This window comes from Drosophila virilis, chromosome 3 (assembly GCF_030788295.1).
Source record: "Drosophila virilis strain 15010-1051.87 chromosome 3, Dvir_AGI_RSII-ME, whole genome shotgun sequence".
NCBI lineage: Eukaryota > Metazoa > Arthropoda > Insecta > Diptera > Drosophilidae > Drosophila > Drosophila virilis.
The window spans coordinates 25,523,816-25,539,020 of record NC_091545.1 but is presented as its reverse complement, the minus strand read 5'-3'; the positions used below and the strand labels follow the sequence as shown (position 1 = coordinate 25,539,020).

The 15,205-nt window shown below is 42.0% G+C and overlaps 4 protein-coding genes across 6 annotated transcripts; 2 read left to right on the top strand and 2 right to left on the bottom strand.

Annotated features, from left to right (window-relative positions):
* The first annotated feature begins 113 nt into the window (after window positions 1-113).
* Window positions 114-5,041, top strand: Ube3a (ubiquitin protein ligase E3A). 2 transcript variants are annotated; one of them, XM_070208555.1, is made up of 8 exons: window positions 114-629; window positions 704-1,018; window positions 1,123-1,979; window positions 2,048-2,295; window positions 2,356-2,922; window positions 2,989-3,170; window positions 3,254-3,746; window positions 3,822-5,041. In XM_070208555.1, the coding sequence occupies exons 1-8, from the start codon at window positions 547-549 to the stop codon at window positions 4,158-4,160; spliced, it is 3,084 nt and encodes a 1,027-aa protein (XP_070064656.1). In that variant the 5' UTR covers window positions 114-546; the 3' UTR covers window positions 4,161-5,041. The 2 variants fall into 2 exon arrangements, with proteins under 2 accessions (XP_070064656.1, XP_002048552.2); XM_002048516.4 differs by having other exon boundaries at window positions 1,084-1,979.
* On the top strand, window positions 4,903-14,732 carry Plod (procollagen lysyl hydroxylase). The gene is made up of 10 exons (XM_002048513.4): window positions 4,903-5,041; window positions 5,735-5,820; window positions 7,812-7,951; window positions 8,010-8,541; window positions 8,604-8,857; window positions 9,804-9,905; window positions 9,970-10,095; window positions 12,837-12,963; window positions 13,622-14,056; window positions 14,126-14,732. The coding sequence occupies exons 1-10, from the start codon at window positions 4,903-4,905 to the stop codon at window positions 14,408-14,410; spliced, it is 2,226 nt and encodes a 741-aa protein (XP_002048549.1). The 3' UTR covers window positions 14,411-14,732.
* Window positions 10,129-10,848, bottom strand: nkt (noktochor). Its single transcript, XM_002048515.4, has 2 exons — window positions 10,565-10,848; window positions 10,129-10,504 (listed from the first exon to the last, which is right to left on the bottom strand). The coding sequence occupies exons 1-2, from the start codon at window positions 10,748-10,750 to the stop codon at window positions 10,196-10,198; spliced, it is 495 nt and encodes a 164-aa protein (XP_002048551.1). The 5' UTR covers window positions 10,751-10,848; the 3' UTR covers window positions 10,129-10,195.
* On the bottom strand, window positions 11,675-12,641 carry LOC6623311 (immunoglobulin domain-containing protein oig-1). Of its 2 annotated transcripts, XM_002048514.4 has the most exons (6): window positions 12,458-12,638; window positions 12,291-12,397; window positions 12,148-12,229; window positions 12,031-12,098; window positions 11,892-11,967; window positions 11,675-11,828 (listed from the first exon to the last, which is right to left on the bottom strand). In XM_002048514.4, exons 1-6 carry the CDS (start codon window positions 12,561-12,563, stop codon window positions 11,746-11,748), a joined length of 522 nt encoding a protein of 173 aa, XP_002048550.1. In that variant the 5' UTR covers window positions 12,564-12,638; the 3' UTR covers window positions 11,675-11,745. The 2 variants fall into 2 exon arrangements, with proteins under 2 accessions (XP_002048550.1, XP_015031547.1); XM_015176061.3 differs by lacking the exon at window positions 11,675-11,828 and having other exon boundaries at window positions 11,892-11,979; window positions 12,458-12,641.
* Window positions 14,733-15,205: the final 473 nt, after the last annotated feature.

Below are 15,205 nucleotides of genomic sequence, written 5' to 3'. Positions count from 1 at the left end.
AAAATTATTCGAAACTCAATGTGCAGCAAAACAAAGCGCGCTTAAGCGATAGTTAGTTAAAGGCGTTTCACAACACTTATTATGGGCATTTGCGAACATTAGCAACACTCACTGTTGATGATTTTCAATATTAAAGGCACTCTGCTTTGCCTTGGCTGCGTTTTTCTAAACAAAACCTCTGTTCAAAATATCAAAACGAATAAATTTTTGTTAGCCCTAGTTGAAAAATTGTGCAAACGTTGTGTGAATTACAAGTGCCATGCTGTAGATGTTGACAGACGGATGTAGTGCAATAACAAGAAGAACAGCAACAATAAAGCACACTTGCACGAAAAGGGACATCGACATCGATTTTTTTGCACCCTTTTTCTTTTCTTTTTGGTGCACATTTTGCGTAGCAAATTAGCACACAAAGAAACGCGCGACAAGTGTCGCCTTGCCAAGGAAGCACGCAACGCAACGCAAAGCAACGCTAACGAGAAGCCAAACGCAGTGACAGCTATTTGTTTATTGAATCCCCGTGTGCCTCAGGGAAAGGGACGCTCAATGAGCGGCGGCGGCGAGGAACACGAGCAGCGGCAACAGAAGGCGCGGCAAACGTCAACGTCGCCGTTGCCAGGCGTCTCAAGGTGATTGCCAGCGCAACTCATTCGCAATTATATATATTTAATGTTAATGGATTTTTGCATACCTTTGCTTGCAGTGCGTCGACTTCATCAGCGGCCGCTGCTGTGGCCAGTGGTGGCACTGGTGGCAATGGCCGGGCCACGCCGGAGATGAAACGCTCGGCGGTGCGCAGCCTAATACAGCGCTATTTTCATCAGCTGCAGTCGGGCTGCGGCAATGTCCACTGCACGAATGCCAACTGCGCTTCCAGCGGCAAAGTGGCGCCCATGACGCCCAACGAGGTGGCCGCCCGAGCACTTCAACTATTCTCACAGGATGCACAATTGTGCGATAGCGCAGCGGCGTCGGCGACGGCGGCGGCGGCGGCAGTGCCAGCGCCCACAGCGAGCAGGTGAGTGGATCAGAACGCAGAATATAATTGCAAAAAAAATACTAACGTCTCTTGCCTCCTGATAGTCCACAGCAGGACGTGGACATGCTTTCGCCAAATGATAGCAGCAGCAGCAGTAGTAACAGCTCCACTAGCACCATTACCTCCGCCAGCACCACAACCACCACCAGCACCCAATCTCAGTCTCAGTCTCAGTCCAATGCGCAGCCACAAGGCACCGTGGAGCAGACGGAAAGGCCGCCCATGATTATTGATTTGGTGAAGTTGTCAAGACCCTTATCAGCAATTGGAACGCCGGCGACAACTCCGGCTGGTGACTCTGGTGCCTGCACACCGACGCTGCCGCCTGTGGAGTTCCTCGACGCTGAATCACTGGAGGCACTCTATTTGCAGTGCCAGACAGCGGCCAACTACGACAGGCTGTATCAAGCGATTAACGATGTCTTCTCCAGCGTCGATCGTCTCAGCAAGAGCTTTGTGTGCAGGCCGGGCCAGGAGCGCCAGCATCTGGAATGTAACTCGACCAATGCGCTGAACAAAGAGCAGCTGCGCCAGTTGGAAGGTGAGCACGACAAGGATGAGGACAGCACTCAGCGAGCGGAAACCCCAGCCGAGCGGTGCCCAGATGCCGGCGATGCTGAACGCCATGGCGATGAAAATGCTGATGCCGTTGGCGAAGGCGATGGCGATGGCGATATTGATGACAATGATGAGGACGAGCCCATGGGTCAACAGGAGCAAAATGAGGAGTTCCTACATAGAGGCACCAAAGTGGATTTCCGTGGACTGCGTCACATTAAGCGACTGCTCTTCGGCGCCTCGTGCTCAGCCATTGCAGAGCAACTGACAAGCAGCGTCATCCAGCTGGCGGACTATATACGCTACATGAGGCTGTACAGGCAGGACTCGTGGGAGCAGGTGCTCCATTGCCTAGTCATATGCTTTGACATGGCCACCAACAGTTAGTTTCATTTTGAATTCACAACAAAATTTCGATAAATAATTTGCATTCCAAACAACAAACAATAGCTACGGCCAACAACAGCGTAACGGACATGGAGTATCTGGATCGTGTGCTGCCCAAGCTGTGCCATGCGGCTGCCGCAATGCCGGTGCGGGCACAGGCGCGTCTGGCACTCATTTGGAGTGAATATTGTGCCGACCAGCTGCAGGTGCTGTTGTCCTCGTGCCAGCAGCAGATAACGCTGCAGGTGCTCCTGGACGAGGAGTCGGTGCGCGAGAACGAGCATATCATAAGCGTGACCAAAGTGCTGAAGGTGAGTCGTGGCTGGTTCCCTTCCAATAATCAGTTTTATAAGAATCTATTTGCCACACAGATTGTGTTTTATGCGAACATCCTGGCCAGCGTGCTGGAGCGGCCGTCGTGTCGGCTGCCACTGCAGGAGGTTGTTGAAAGCGAGGGAGCTGCTGCAGCCGCCGCCGCTGCTGCCCTTGAAGAGAGCGAGGATTTGTTTGTTTATAGTTCAATGCAGCAGCCGCATATGCCAAAATTTGCAGAAGATCCACTAGAGAAGTGCTTGCAAGTTTCGTACATCGACTGCCGCAGTCCATTGGTGCCGCTCGAGGAGTTCTACAATGAGGCGCTCAGCGAGCACATACAAATGCATCAGGACTATCTATCCTACAAAACGCTGGCCATGGAGAGCGAGCTGGGCTCTAGCCACACCAACTATTTCTGTTTTATGCTGTACGCATTCATCCTGACGCCGGCCACCAAGGTGGACGCGCTCTATTACGACTGCCGCATGCGCATGTACAGCGAGCGCTATTCCTCGCTCTACTCGATACTGCACAACTTTGGTCAGGATGGCCAGGAAGGTGCGCGACCCGATCTCAAGCTGACGGTGCGACGCGATCAACTGATCAACGATGCACTCATCGGGGTACGCCTTTAAACCTAGAACCTATCTTAAAAATCTGTTGTACTTATTGCTTTGCTTGCATTGCAGCTGGAACTGGTGGCGATGAGCAATCCAAAGGATCTGAAAAAGCAGCTGGTGGTCGAGTTTGTGGGCGAACAAGGGATTGATGAGGGCGGCGTATCCAAAGAGTTCTTTCAACTAATCGTTGAGGAGATTTTCAATCCAGCCTTTGGCATGTTTGTGCAGCAGGAGGAGACCAACAATATGTGGTGAGTGACCATGTGACCCTGATATCGTCTTCTATATAATATATATCACGTATTTTCTTTGTTTTTATCCATGGCTTCGGAAGGTTCAATGCCACCCCCTTCGAGAATGGCGCACAATTCACGCTGATTGGAATTATAATTGGCTTAGCCATTTATAACAATGTCATCTTGGCTGTGAACTTTCCTATGGTCGTATACCGCAAGCTGATGGGCTATCGAGGTACCTTCTATGACCTGTCCGACTGGAGTCCAACGCTATATAAGAGCTTGAAAACTATGCTGGACTATCAGGGCCAGGACATGGAAGAGGTATTCGAGCAGACGTTTAAGATTAGCTATAGCAATGTGTTTGGCGAACTGGTCGAGCACGAACTGGTGCCACACGGTAGCGAGGTGCTTGTGGGTCAGCACAACAAGCGGTTGTTTGTCAATCTGTACAGCGATTTTTTGCTGAACGTCAACATACAACAGCAGTTTAAGGCTTTCCGCAAGGGTTTCGAAATGGTTACAGACGAGTCGCCGCTGAAGCTGCTCTTTAGGCCAGAGGAGATTGAAAAGTTGGTCTGCGGTAGTCGAGTAGGTTGACAAAAGCGTTTGCTCATTTACAATGTGGATTTCCATTAATTATTTTTTTTTTTTTAATTATTACAGGAGTTCGATTTTGTCGAACTGGAACACTCGACGGAGTACGAGGGTGGCTACACGGAGGAAACGCAAATTGTACGAGATTTCTGGAGCATTGTGCACGCAATGCCACACGAGTCCAAGCGCAAGCTGCTCGAGTTCACCACAGGATCGGCACGCGTACCGGTTGGCGGCTTGAAATGCTTGCGATTGTTAATCACACGCCATGGACCGGATAGCGATCGCCTGCCCACTTCCCATACGTGCTTCAATGTGCTGCTGCTTCCCGAATATAGCAGCAAGGAGAAGCTAGAAGAGCGTTTGCTCAAGGCAATCAACTACTCGAAAGGTTTTGGCATGCTGTAGTCGCCGCAAAGGGATGTCAAAATGGTTGATACACATACCTCCAGCAACGCAACAGATACCACCTCCGATAATTTATGATGATAATGATGATGATGTTGATGAAGACGATAATGATTTATTAGTTGAGCTTTAGTTTGTTTTTGAATTTGTCATTTATTTTTGATACAATTTGTTCAAATGAGACAATATATATGTGTGTGTAAATGCTCAATATGGCGTGATGGAAAGAAGGCAGGCATGAACTAAGCAAATTCGGTTTGAATGACTTTATATTGTTTACTTTGTCGCTCAGTTAATTGTATATAACATAAATTACATTTATACGCATACTCATACACTCATGTAATTACGTTTGTAATGCAGCACGCATAAAATTTTGCTGAATAAATTTCAAGTTGTGCGCCAATAAATGCATACACTATCGTTCGATAAATACCTAGTTACACTTGCTATCGATAACTTAGGGTGCAACCTTTTGCGAGTTTCACAGCACTGTCTTTTTTTTATGCACAATTTATTTGTCTTCGTTTGCCAGAGTCGCCATCCGTAAATTCATTCATGTTATCTTCGTTGTTGTGTACGGTTGTGCAGCGGCGAAAAATAGTTGTTTTGTGTGTGTTTTTCAAAACAAACTTGACTCGCTGAATAATATGCAACAATTAACATAACACAAAAGTGTGCAATTTAAAGTGTGAAAGTGTGTGCGTGTGTTCTGTGAAGTAAAAAAAAAAAAAAGAACGCCATGGCAGCAACTATGCCGTTATTGTTTCTGGCGTCGCTTTTGCTCTTGCAAGGAGCCAGCGCCAGCGCCAGCGAATCAGATGCCGATGTAGCCGCCCCCGAAGTTGTTGTTGCAGCTGCAACACAGCAAAATTTGAATGGTATGTGTCTAGAATCTGGAGCAATGAGTTCATCACTGGAATTAGCAAGGCATATAAACTAAGAAAAAAAAAAGACAACAACAAACACATTAAATTGCATTCATCTGTAGCATTCACCCACACACACGCATGCATCTGTCTATGCATGTGCATCTGTGTGCGTGTGTGAGGCTGTGCTTTTTGTTTACATTCCGTTGCTCCTTCCGCTTACTTGTAATATTCATGCGGTCGTTAACACTCAAAGTACTTAAAGATGTGCTCGGCTATAAATATGTTTATTTTATTATAGAACATTTCGTTTATTAGCTTTAATCATGCAAAATATTTTTCAGTAATAACTTTCTGCTTTCAACTAGGACATTTTCCAGGTTCTGTGTCCCTGACACAAAAATGGGTTACCAATATGTATCTGCATATGTATGTGTGTACATATATGTATTTATGTATCTAATATGTTGAAGCCTAAGTTTATTGTTTAAGCAGAAGTTGAAAATTCGATTCTCAATAACTATTTATTTATTGCGAACGAACATTTTGTTTGACAGTTAAACTAGACAAAAGAAATTTGAATCTAGATTTATTAAACAATCCAATGAAAAATTCAAATTCCATTTAACTGGATCTATTTTGTACCAAATGGGGCATACAAATAGTTTCATTTATTTATTTGGCACCTTTTTTCATCTTTTTCAGAGAAAATCAAAGTCTTTACTGTGGCCACTGAACCGACTGATGGATATCGCCGTTATGTTCGATCTGCCAATGTCTACGATATTGAGGTAAGTTCTTAATTAAATTAAAACTGAAACCCGTTAAATTTCGACAGTCTGGAATAACAAATTTATGGTCTTTTGCTATGCTTAAAATTTGGTATGCAAATTCTTTTTAAGAGCTATCGAAAACAGAAGAATTGTCAAAATGTTATTGAAAAGAGATCTAAAGATGATGCGAAAGAGTTTCTATTCAAATCTTTTCCATTAGAGCTAAAGTATTCTATTGAGTTGCGCTTTTGTTGTTTCATCTACAATAATTTATTATATGATTAAACATAAATTTAGCAAAACTTGATATGTTATGAAACCATTTTCATGAAAAAACATTGACATATGCGTTTATCATATTTGATGAATTTTCATGTTTATTACCAAACCGATTTTGGGATATAGAGTTATTGCCTTTTTATAAATAGTTTTGTTTATTTGGGTAACAACTGTTTGGAATGAAAGATGGATGTAGTGTTTCCAAGAACAACTCAAATTTCAAAAGTAAATTTGAGACACGAATAATTAAATAAAAGAGAAAGAGTTGAAATAGAATAGCGCATGCCTTATTATATATAGTTATATATTACGCTGTATTAAATAAATAACAATAGAAAAGCCAGAAGAAATTATAGGAATTTGTCAACAACAGAGTTCAGTGCATTCATATTAAAAACTTTAGAACAGTCGAGGCGTCTGCTGAATAGAATTCTAATTGAGTTCCATGTGAAGAAATTCAGAAATTTGATTAGCTGCCTATCTATGTAAAGCTATGTACATATATACATATATATACATATACTAAATGCTGGCATAAACAAATGATTGGCCCGAAGACGAACTCTTGCCGACATATCTCGGTTTTGCGGCACACTTTTATGAATTTGTTTTGTAGCGCTTCTGTATCTGGGTGTATGCATATGTATGTGTATACATGCACGGACATATGTCCAAGCATCCGGCACTGGCGTCCAGATGACTCTGCTGCTCTGATGTGTTACACACAGATTGGCTGAACCTAATGGGGCACCAGCTATATATATATATATACATGTATATATAGTGCACACATGTGTTCGTCTCGATCTACACTTTGTTGTAGTTAATCACGTAGGCCGCCGGGGTAATTAGCTCAATTCAGTTCCCGATTGTTCCATTGATAGCTTGCAACATGCCGTTTATGTATTGTTTGATATTTGCTTATCACCAACAGCAACGCCGGTTTCCTTATGTAAATTCATCTTCCATTCTGTGTGAATGTGTCGCAAAGTCAGCTCCTCATGTTCAACATTTGAAAAAACTTGCTGATAAGCCGGTTAGCCGGCTTTCGTTCTCGAAACATTGCTTATATTTCATAATGATCACTTTTTTTATAATTTGCTTCTCAAGAATTGTGTGAACTTAGCCATTTAGGCAGGCGGCTCAAATTTGTTTGAACAATTCTAAAGACAATTGAATTACGAGATATCTTGCTACAAATGTAATTTATAAACATTTTAGCAGTCGTGACTTGCTGTTATTCACTGTTGTTACATACTGTACATTGTCACTGTTAATTAAAATTTATGTGTACATAATGGGCAATTGTAATTCTGGCTTGCTTGTGTTTACCTTAAATGTATAACAAGAGCACATGATAGCTTTACTTTTAAAATATATCAGTGATATTTAAAGGCGTCAGATAGCTAACAGTTGCTGCTAATTACGTAGATTTTACATTTAATGTAATAGAGTAACAGTTGCAGTTTAACATTCAAAAGATTACAGAAGCTTTAACAACAAAGCGTTAACATTTGAGAAATATACATTTATTTAACTTTAACAAAAATGTTTATGCCAGGGACATGTTATTTGGCTTCCATTTTTTATATAGCTGTGTATGTCCACACTCGGATCTGCTCTCATTGTGGATTTGCTTAGTATTATTTATGTATCAACTGTAATATATAAATTATAAGTAATTAAATGAACATATTCCATAAGATTAATCAATTTCTGTTGTATAACAGGTGACCACGCTGGGCATGGGCGAAGAATGGCAAGGTGGCGACATGAAAAGCGCTGGCGGCGGTTTTAAAATCAATCTGCTGCGAAAAGCAATTGAAGACTTGAAGGATGAAGAGGATACCATAATATTGTTTACAGACAGGTAAAATAGGTATGCCCTAATTTATTTTTAGCTGCTTCTAACCAGAAATCTTCTATAGCTACGATGTCATCTTCACAGCTGCGCTCGACGAGATTTTGGAAAAATTCAAAGAGTCTGGCGCCAAGCTGCTCTTCTCGGCCGAAAAATACTGCTGGCCGGACAAGAGTCTGGCAGATCAATATCCCGAGGTGGAGGGCAAAGCCTCACGTTTTTTAAACTCGGGTGCATTCATTGGCTATGCACCACAGGTGTATGCGCTGCTGGAGGAGGCCATCGAGAATACTGGCGATGATCAGTTGTACTTTACTAAAGTGTTCCTGGACGAGGCGAAGCGTGCCAAGCTGGGCATGAAACTGGATACGCAGTCTCGTCTGTTTCAGAATCTACACGGTGCCAAAAATGATGTTAAGCTAAAGGTGGACCTGGACTCAAATCAGGGCACTCTGCAAAACATTGACTTCATGACCACGCCCCTGATTATCCATGGCAATGGACTGAGCAAGGTCGATTTGAATGCCTATGGCAACTATCTAGCCAAGACCTTCAGTGGCGTCTGCACCTTCTGTTTGGAATATCCCCTTGAGTTGGATGTGAGTGGAATTTACTTACAATTTAAGTAGGTCATTTTAGCATGTGCCTTTTTGTTTTGCAGGAACAAAATCTACCTATCATTACGTTGGCTGTGATGGTTCCCCAAGCTGTGCCCTTCTTCGATATGTTCCTGGCCAGCATTGAGAAGCTCAACTATCCCAAAGAATCGCTGCATCTCTTTATGTACAGCAACGTCGCGCTGCACGACGATGCTGTTGAGTCCTATGCGAATAACCAAGGCAAGAACTATGCCAGCGCCAAGTTTGTGCTATCCGTGGATGAACTGGACGAACGTCAAGGCAGACAGTTGGCGCTGTGAGTACCTTAGGAGTAACTAACTATTTATGTGCTTAAGTTAAGTAGATGAACAAATCGTTGAATCATTGCGAAGTAGTCAATTTTTTTTGAAAAAATTGCTGTCCATTTTTCTTCGAAAACTACTTATTAATTAAGAAACCTCTGTTATTTTCATTGATTCCCAAATAACTCCCAAAGTTATTATATGGAATACATAGTCAGATGCTTATGATAGTGTTTCCAATATTTACGTATATGATTTTGTATTATAAAGAATTGTTTGATTGATTTCTATCCCTCATACTCAGTCGCTATTAGTACTCTCACTGTACAAGAATTCATGAAAATCGCATAGGAAGGCAATATTTGAAGGGAGTGAGAGAGGGAATGGAAGCGATTCTTACTTAGTCGCGAGAGTGTCTCTGTCCCCATGAAGTAAATATATTCTTGATCTGTATCAACAGCCGAGTCAATATACTTAGCAATGTCCATCTATCTGTTTCCATGCAAACAAGTCTCTCAGTTTTAAAGCTATCGTCATGAGACTTTGCCCACGTCCCTCTTTCTGTTGCACGCAGTACATATGTCGGAGCCGATTGAACCAAACTACTATATTATATAGCTGCCATAGGAAAGATCGGTCAAAAAGTAGGTTCTTGTATGAAAAACTTTTTTGTTTATTTAGATAACTTGACGAACCTCGGCAGTTATGTGTTTCACTGTGTTCCCTACATTTGTGCAAAATCTAATTCACATCGGACTACTATATCATATAGCTGCCATAGGATGATCGGTCTAAAATGAACTATTTTCCCTGTGCTTCTTAGATTCGGGCAATTCAAAAAGAACATTATGAGGTTGGTCTGCAAGGGTATTAAATCTTCGGCGTGCCTCCTTCTGTTCTGTTTTATGTAAATTGATATTTAAATAGCTGACTAACTTGTACTCCCTTTTCTACTTGCAGCGACAAAGCAAAGCTGCAGCACAGCGACTACATTTTCTTTGTGGACGCCGATGCGCACATCGATGACAGCGAAGTGCTCCGAGAGCTGCTGAGGATGAACAAGTAGGTCTTCAAATTCAATAGACCTGGATTGTCCAACTAAATATATAAATGTTACCCAATGCAGGCAATTTGTGGCGCCGGTGTTCTCCAAGTACCACGAACTGTGGAGCAACTTTTGGGGTGCGCTCTCCGAGAACGGTTACTATGCACGCTCCCACGACTATGTGGACATTGTGAAGCGGGATCTGATGTAAGTGAAAAGCTCCAGGTGGAGTTATTACGATTTAATTAGGATTAACTTTATTGCTTATACGTATACGGGCAAGGAAACGTGTGGCACCGCCAGCGATCTAATCGAAGGCAATGGAGAAATCGGTCTTGAAGCTGCGCCTGTCAATGGAGTACATGTTGTCGGCCGTGCACTCGTACAGGCCGGCATCCATTTGGGTGGCCGGATCGATTTCGATCTTCGATTTGACGCGATCATCGCCAATGGTCCACTCGTGTACATGCATATATAGATGCTGATAGATCTCGGCGCCGTCTTTGTACCAGGTTATGTGCGGACGTGGATTGCCCTTGGCCACGCACAGAAAAGCAATCTTGTGGCCCAGCACGTACTCGAGATCAAAGTGCGAGGCCTGCAAGATTTTTGCGCCCTATCACCAAAACGATTAGTTAATATTATTGATGGGATCTGTAGCCTCATCTTAGCTTACATTGTTGTTGTTATAGTATTGATCCGATTCGGGATCGCGGTACTTGCCCGTTATGGGCAGACCAATTTGCACCCTCGACTTGGTGCGTCCACGTCCGCGTCCACGGCGCGCCTCGGTAAACGGTGCGGTTAGCATAAGCAGGCCCAGGCCTAGGCCAATGCAGATCAGCAGGCACTTCACTTGCATCCTATGCTCAGCATTAAACTAAAATCCAACGTTGCTGTGCGAATCTCGTCTGCGCGGCGACTAAACCAGCGGCAGCAGCTGTCGCGGCATTTCGCTTGCTCTGGCACATCTAATTTGCCACAATTGGCGTTGCTTGGGTCTCGCATTTAAACCACCAGAGTGATGGCTCGGGATTCGGTTTTGATTCTCTTGATATGCAGCTCCACAGGTTGCCTTATTTTACTCAATTTCATTTGATTTGATTTGCGCACTCGCTGAATCTGCGTATCTCCGCAACAGTCTGTCCAAAGGCCACCTTTTTCGCTTCGGGTTCCGTTGGATATGTGCGCCATATGTTTGTTGCAGGGCGCACAGTGGGGCAAGTTGTGTGAAACTGAAAATATTAGTATGCCTCTGGTTTCATTTTATTAAAGGCAATTATATCAATGTTATGCATGCATAATACGCTGTTACTAACAGGTTATAATAACAGCTTTATTTAACATTTATGTTAAACCCATACGCTGTTAATTTAATGTTAGCTCTAACAGCAAACCATCGGAAATTCTTTTACTGTGAATTTCAACAAGTGGGTTAGGTTTGAATAACAAGTGAAGACAATATAAAAATATTCCCAATTATTAACCCCATTCCATTATCTTCCAAAAACTCCCCAGTTATTTTTGGTATATTATTCTTGACTGCTTCGTGCCACTGTGCAAAGGCAATAGACCCCTCCAACTGTGCTTATTTGCATGTAAATATGCCACAGTTTGTTTTGGTTTGGCTTGCACACATTTTAATATACATTTTAATAAAATAAATGCAAAAAAATTGTCTAAATCAAGTAATTGAGACAATTTGTCGGTTACGCACACAACCAGACAAAAGGTCGAGAACAAAAATATTTTCAATTTAAAAACAGACAAGACAACAACTACGAACTTGAAGTTAAAAATTATATTGTGTTTATTACGAAATGTAGTTCAGTATATATCAGAGTTGAATGAAGAATGTTAAAAATTGACCATGGCATAGTCCGTGCGGAAGCCCCGACGATCAATAGCATATATATTATCCGCCTGGCATTCGTAATAGCCTGCAATTAGAGATGGCCATAGTAGACATATATCTTTGGTAAGCTTATTAAAGTATTTCATACCCGCATCCATTTGTGTGGTTGGATCAATTTCCATTTTTGATTTAATGATCTCTGGTTCTGGATGCGATTCGTGCACCTATAGAGCACACTGTTCGATTTTCTGCAAATGCAAATGCATTTTTGTCGCAAATGTACTTACCTGAAAGAATCGATGCTGATACAGTTCCGCGCCGTCTTTAAACCAGGTGATAGTCGGACGTGGATTGCCTGTAAGGGGCGAGTATTAGGCAGGATGGAATTCTGACAATCGACTCACCTTGCGCCATGCAAAAGAAGGTAATCTTGCGCCCCAATGTATAGTCGAGCTCAAAGTGCGATGACTTTATGATCTTGGCACCCTGCATAAGAGCCAGGCATTTTAATGGGATTATTATTAGTTTGTTGTCATTTGAAACTTACGTTCTCGTGATCGTAATAGTTGACAGCATCCTGGGATCTGTGCTGAATGACAACAGGTTTTTTGCCCGTGTAATTGCGACGCAGCACATTGCGACCGCCGGTGCTTCCTATTCGAATTAAAGAGTTAGCTATAAGAAATTAGATTTATAGATTAGTTGATCACTCACTTTGGCCCTGCACAGGGCAGAGATCGCTCAAGAGCAGCAGCGACAGCAGCAGCCAGAGCAGAGCAAACGCTTTGATCTTGCACTGGTTAAACCAGGGACTGGGCATTTTTGTTGCGATCCGACAGAGATGCGGCTATTTCCGTCCGTCAGCGTAGAATGTTTTGTGCATACTGCGCCTAGAGGTAGCCCCGGACAGGCGATGTTTGTCTCTCATACTGATTGAATTTAATCGCGACCTAACTCTGTGTGCGTTCCGCTGACCGAGAGTTAACTACTTTCCATTTCCACAACATTGTTGCGAATCTACAAAATAAACTGTGCGTCATGCATTTGTACATATACAAATATATAAATATTTATAAATTTTGTCTCTTTTTAGCGGCATGTTCAATGTGCCACATGTGACGACCATTTATCTGATCAAGCATAGCGCCTTCGATGCCATCAAGTTTGAGCACAACGATTTCGACCCTGATATGGCCATGTGCGAATCACTAAGGAACGCGGTAAGTAATGAGATAATATTACAAAATATATTCAAAATTATGTTTATTTTATCACATTTTTCAGTTAGCTAACATTAAAGAAAAGTCTTTAATACTTGGCATTTCAGTTCTTAGTTGCAGTTAACTAGTTAGTCTAAATATATATCTTTCTAACTTCTCTAGAATTGTTTGTTAGTTTAATTTAGTACAATTTAACATCAATTAATATTTAAAGCAAGAACCAAATAATTCATTTTAAGAAATCAAGCTCTTGATTTAATTAATAATTCTATTTAATTTTTGGTTCTTGTAAAACGAATTTTGTTGCCAAGCTAAGAAAGCACAAAATGTAATCAAGAGCAAAACTAAGGGTATTATTTTTCATTTTTCACAATATTTCCAAGAAATCTCTGCCCAAATCATTTTCATTGAATTTGATTAAGTTGTTAAAGGAAGCATCTCTGAATAAAGTAGATATATTCTTGATCAGCTTGACGAGCTGGGTTGATCGAGTCACGTTTGTCCGTTTTTCTGTATGTATTTAATCTCATAATCATATTGGAGCACACCTGACACTTTTTCCCTACTTTTTTTCATATTTCTGTGTATCATAAACGATTTCCATGCGCTGCTTGTTATACAATTTTGATATCTATTAATAGTTGATCCTTTCATTTAGGGCATCTTCATGTACGTCAGCAATCAGCGCTACCATGGACATTTGATCAATGCGGATAATTTCAATACCACCGTTGTGCGTCCCGATTTCTATACGTTGTTCAGCAATCAGTATGACTGGACCTTGAAGTACATCCATCAAAATTATTCGACCCAGCTGAACGAGAGCATGGTCATACCACAGCCGTGTCCGGATGTCTTCTGGTTCCAGATTGTGTCCGATGCCTTCTGTGATGATTTGGTGGCCATCATGGAGGCCTATGGCAAATGGTCCGACGGCAGCAACAACGACAATCGTCTCGAGGGCGGCTACGAGGCAGTGCCCACGCGTGACATACATATGCGCCAGGTGGGACTCGATACGCTTTATCTGAAGTTTCTGCAGATATTTGTGCGACCACTCCAGGAGCGCGTCTTTACTGGCTATTACCATAATGTAAGTGGATCCTGAGCTGGCAGCTGTCCTTGTTATCCTAGCTAATGTGTTTTTTTTATTGCTCTGCAGCCGCCACGCTCGCTGATGAACTTCATGGTGCGTTACCGGCCCGATGAGCAGCCTTTCCTGCGCCCGCATCACGACTCATCCACCTATACGATCAACATTGCCATGAACAGTGTGGGCATCGACTATGAGGGCGGCGGCTGTCACTTTTTGCGTTATAATTGCTCCGTTACGGAGACTAAGAAGGGCTGGATGCTAATGCATCCCGGCCGATTGACCCACTTCCATGAGGGCTTGCTGGTGACCAAGGGCACACGTTATATTATGATTTCGTTTATCGATCCGTAGGCGTGGCTACTGAAAACTATTTTTTTTACTGCCATAAAGGCCACTCCAAAGAATTTATATTTAGCCTAAAATAGGAGAGCATATAAGCAACTCGAATCAAATCTAGTTTAGTCTTGGAATGTGGTCTATTGCCTTAGTTTGCGATTTGTTTGCCAAACATCCTGACTAAACACTAAGTTTGTCTCGAAATTCCAGGGTCTGACACAAAACTTTATAAGCATTAAGTATACTGTAATTTTTTCGAATGGTTTTAAACTCTCTAAATAAAAACAAACAAAAAAATAATACATACAAATAAAATCAATTTTTAGATAATTACTTATATTCATGTGTGTACGTGTCTATGTATGTCGGTATCTCCTTTTATATAGATTGCAGTCAGTTATATTTTATATAAATTTTGTAGCTTTTTTATGAATGTTTCATATATATTACATTTTTATGATTTCAAATTGCGCGCACTGTAAATTAACATTGGCTGAAAACATAAAGCAGTGCACTGCTTGTTACGCGCTGTTAATGTAAGCACAGCTGCTGCAAGCCTTTTACAGTATACACCTACATACATACGCCGACTCGCATAATATTAAGCCGTAATTTCAGCTGGCATTTTGTGCTCTGTGTTAAATAGTAACCGGGCTATAAAAATTGTATTTTTGTTGTAAACTTGTATGCATTTGTTGCAACTGCTTATAAAATATAAAAGACAAAAATATTTCATGCAAACATAAATTTCTGACGCACAGTGTAAATGGGTATCAACTGCTGTCGTGCAGCGGTTTCTTGTTTCCGTTT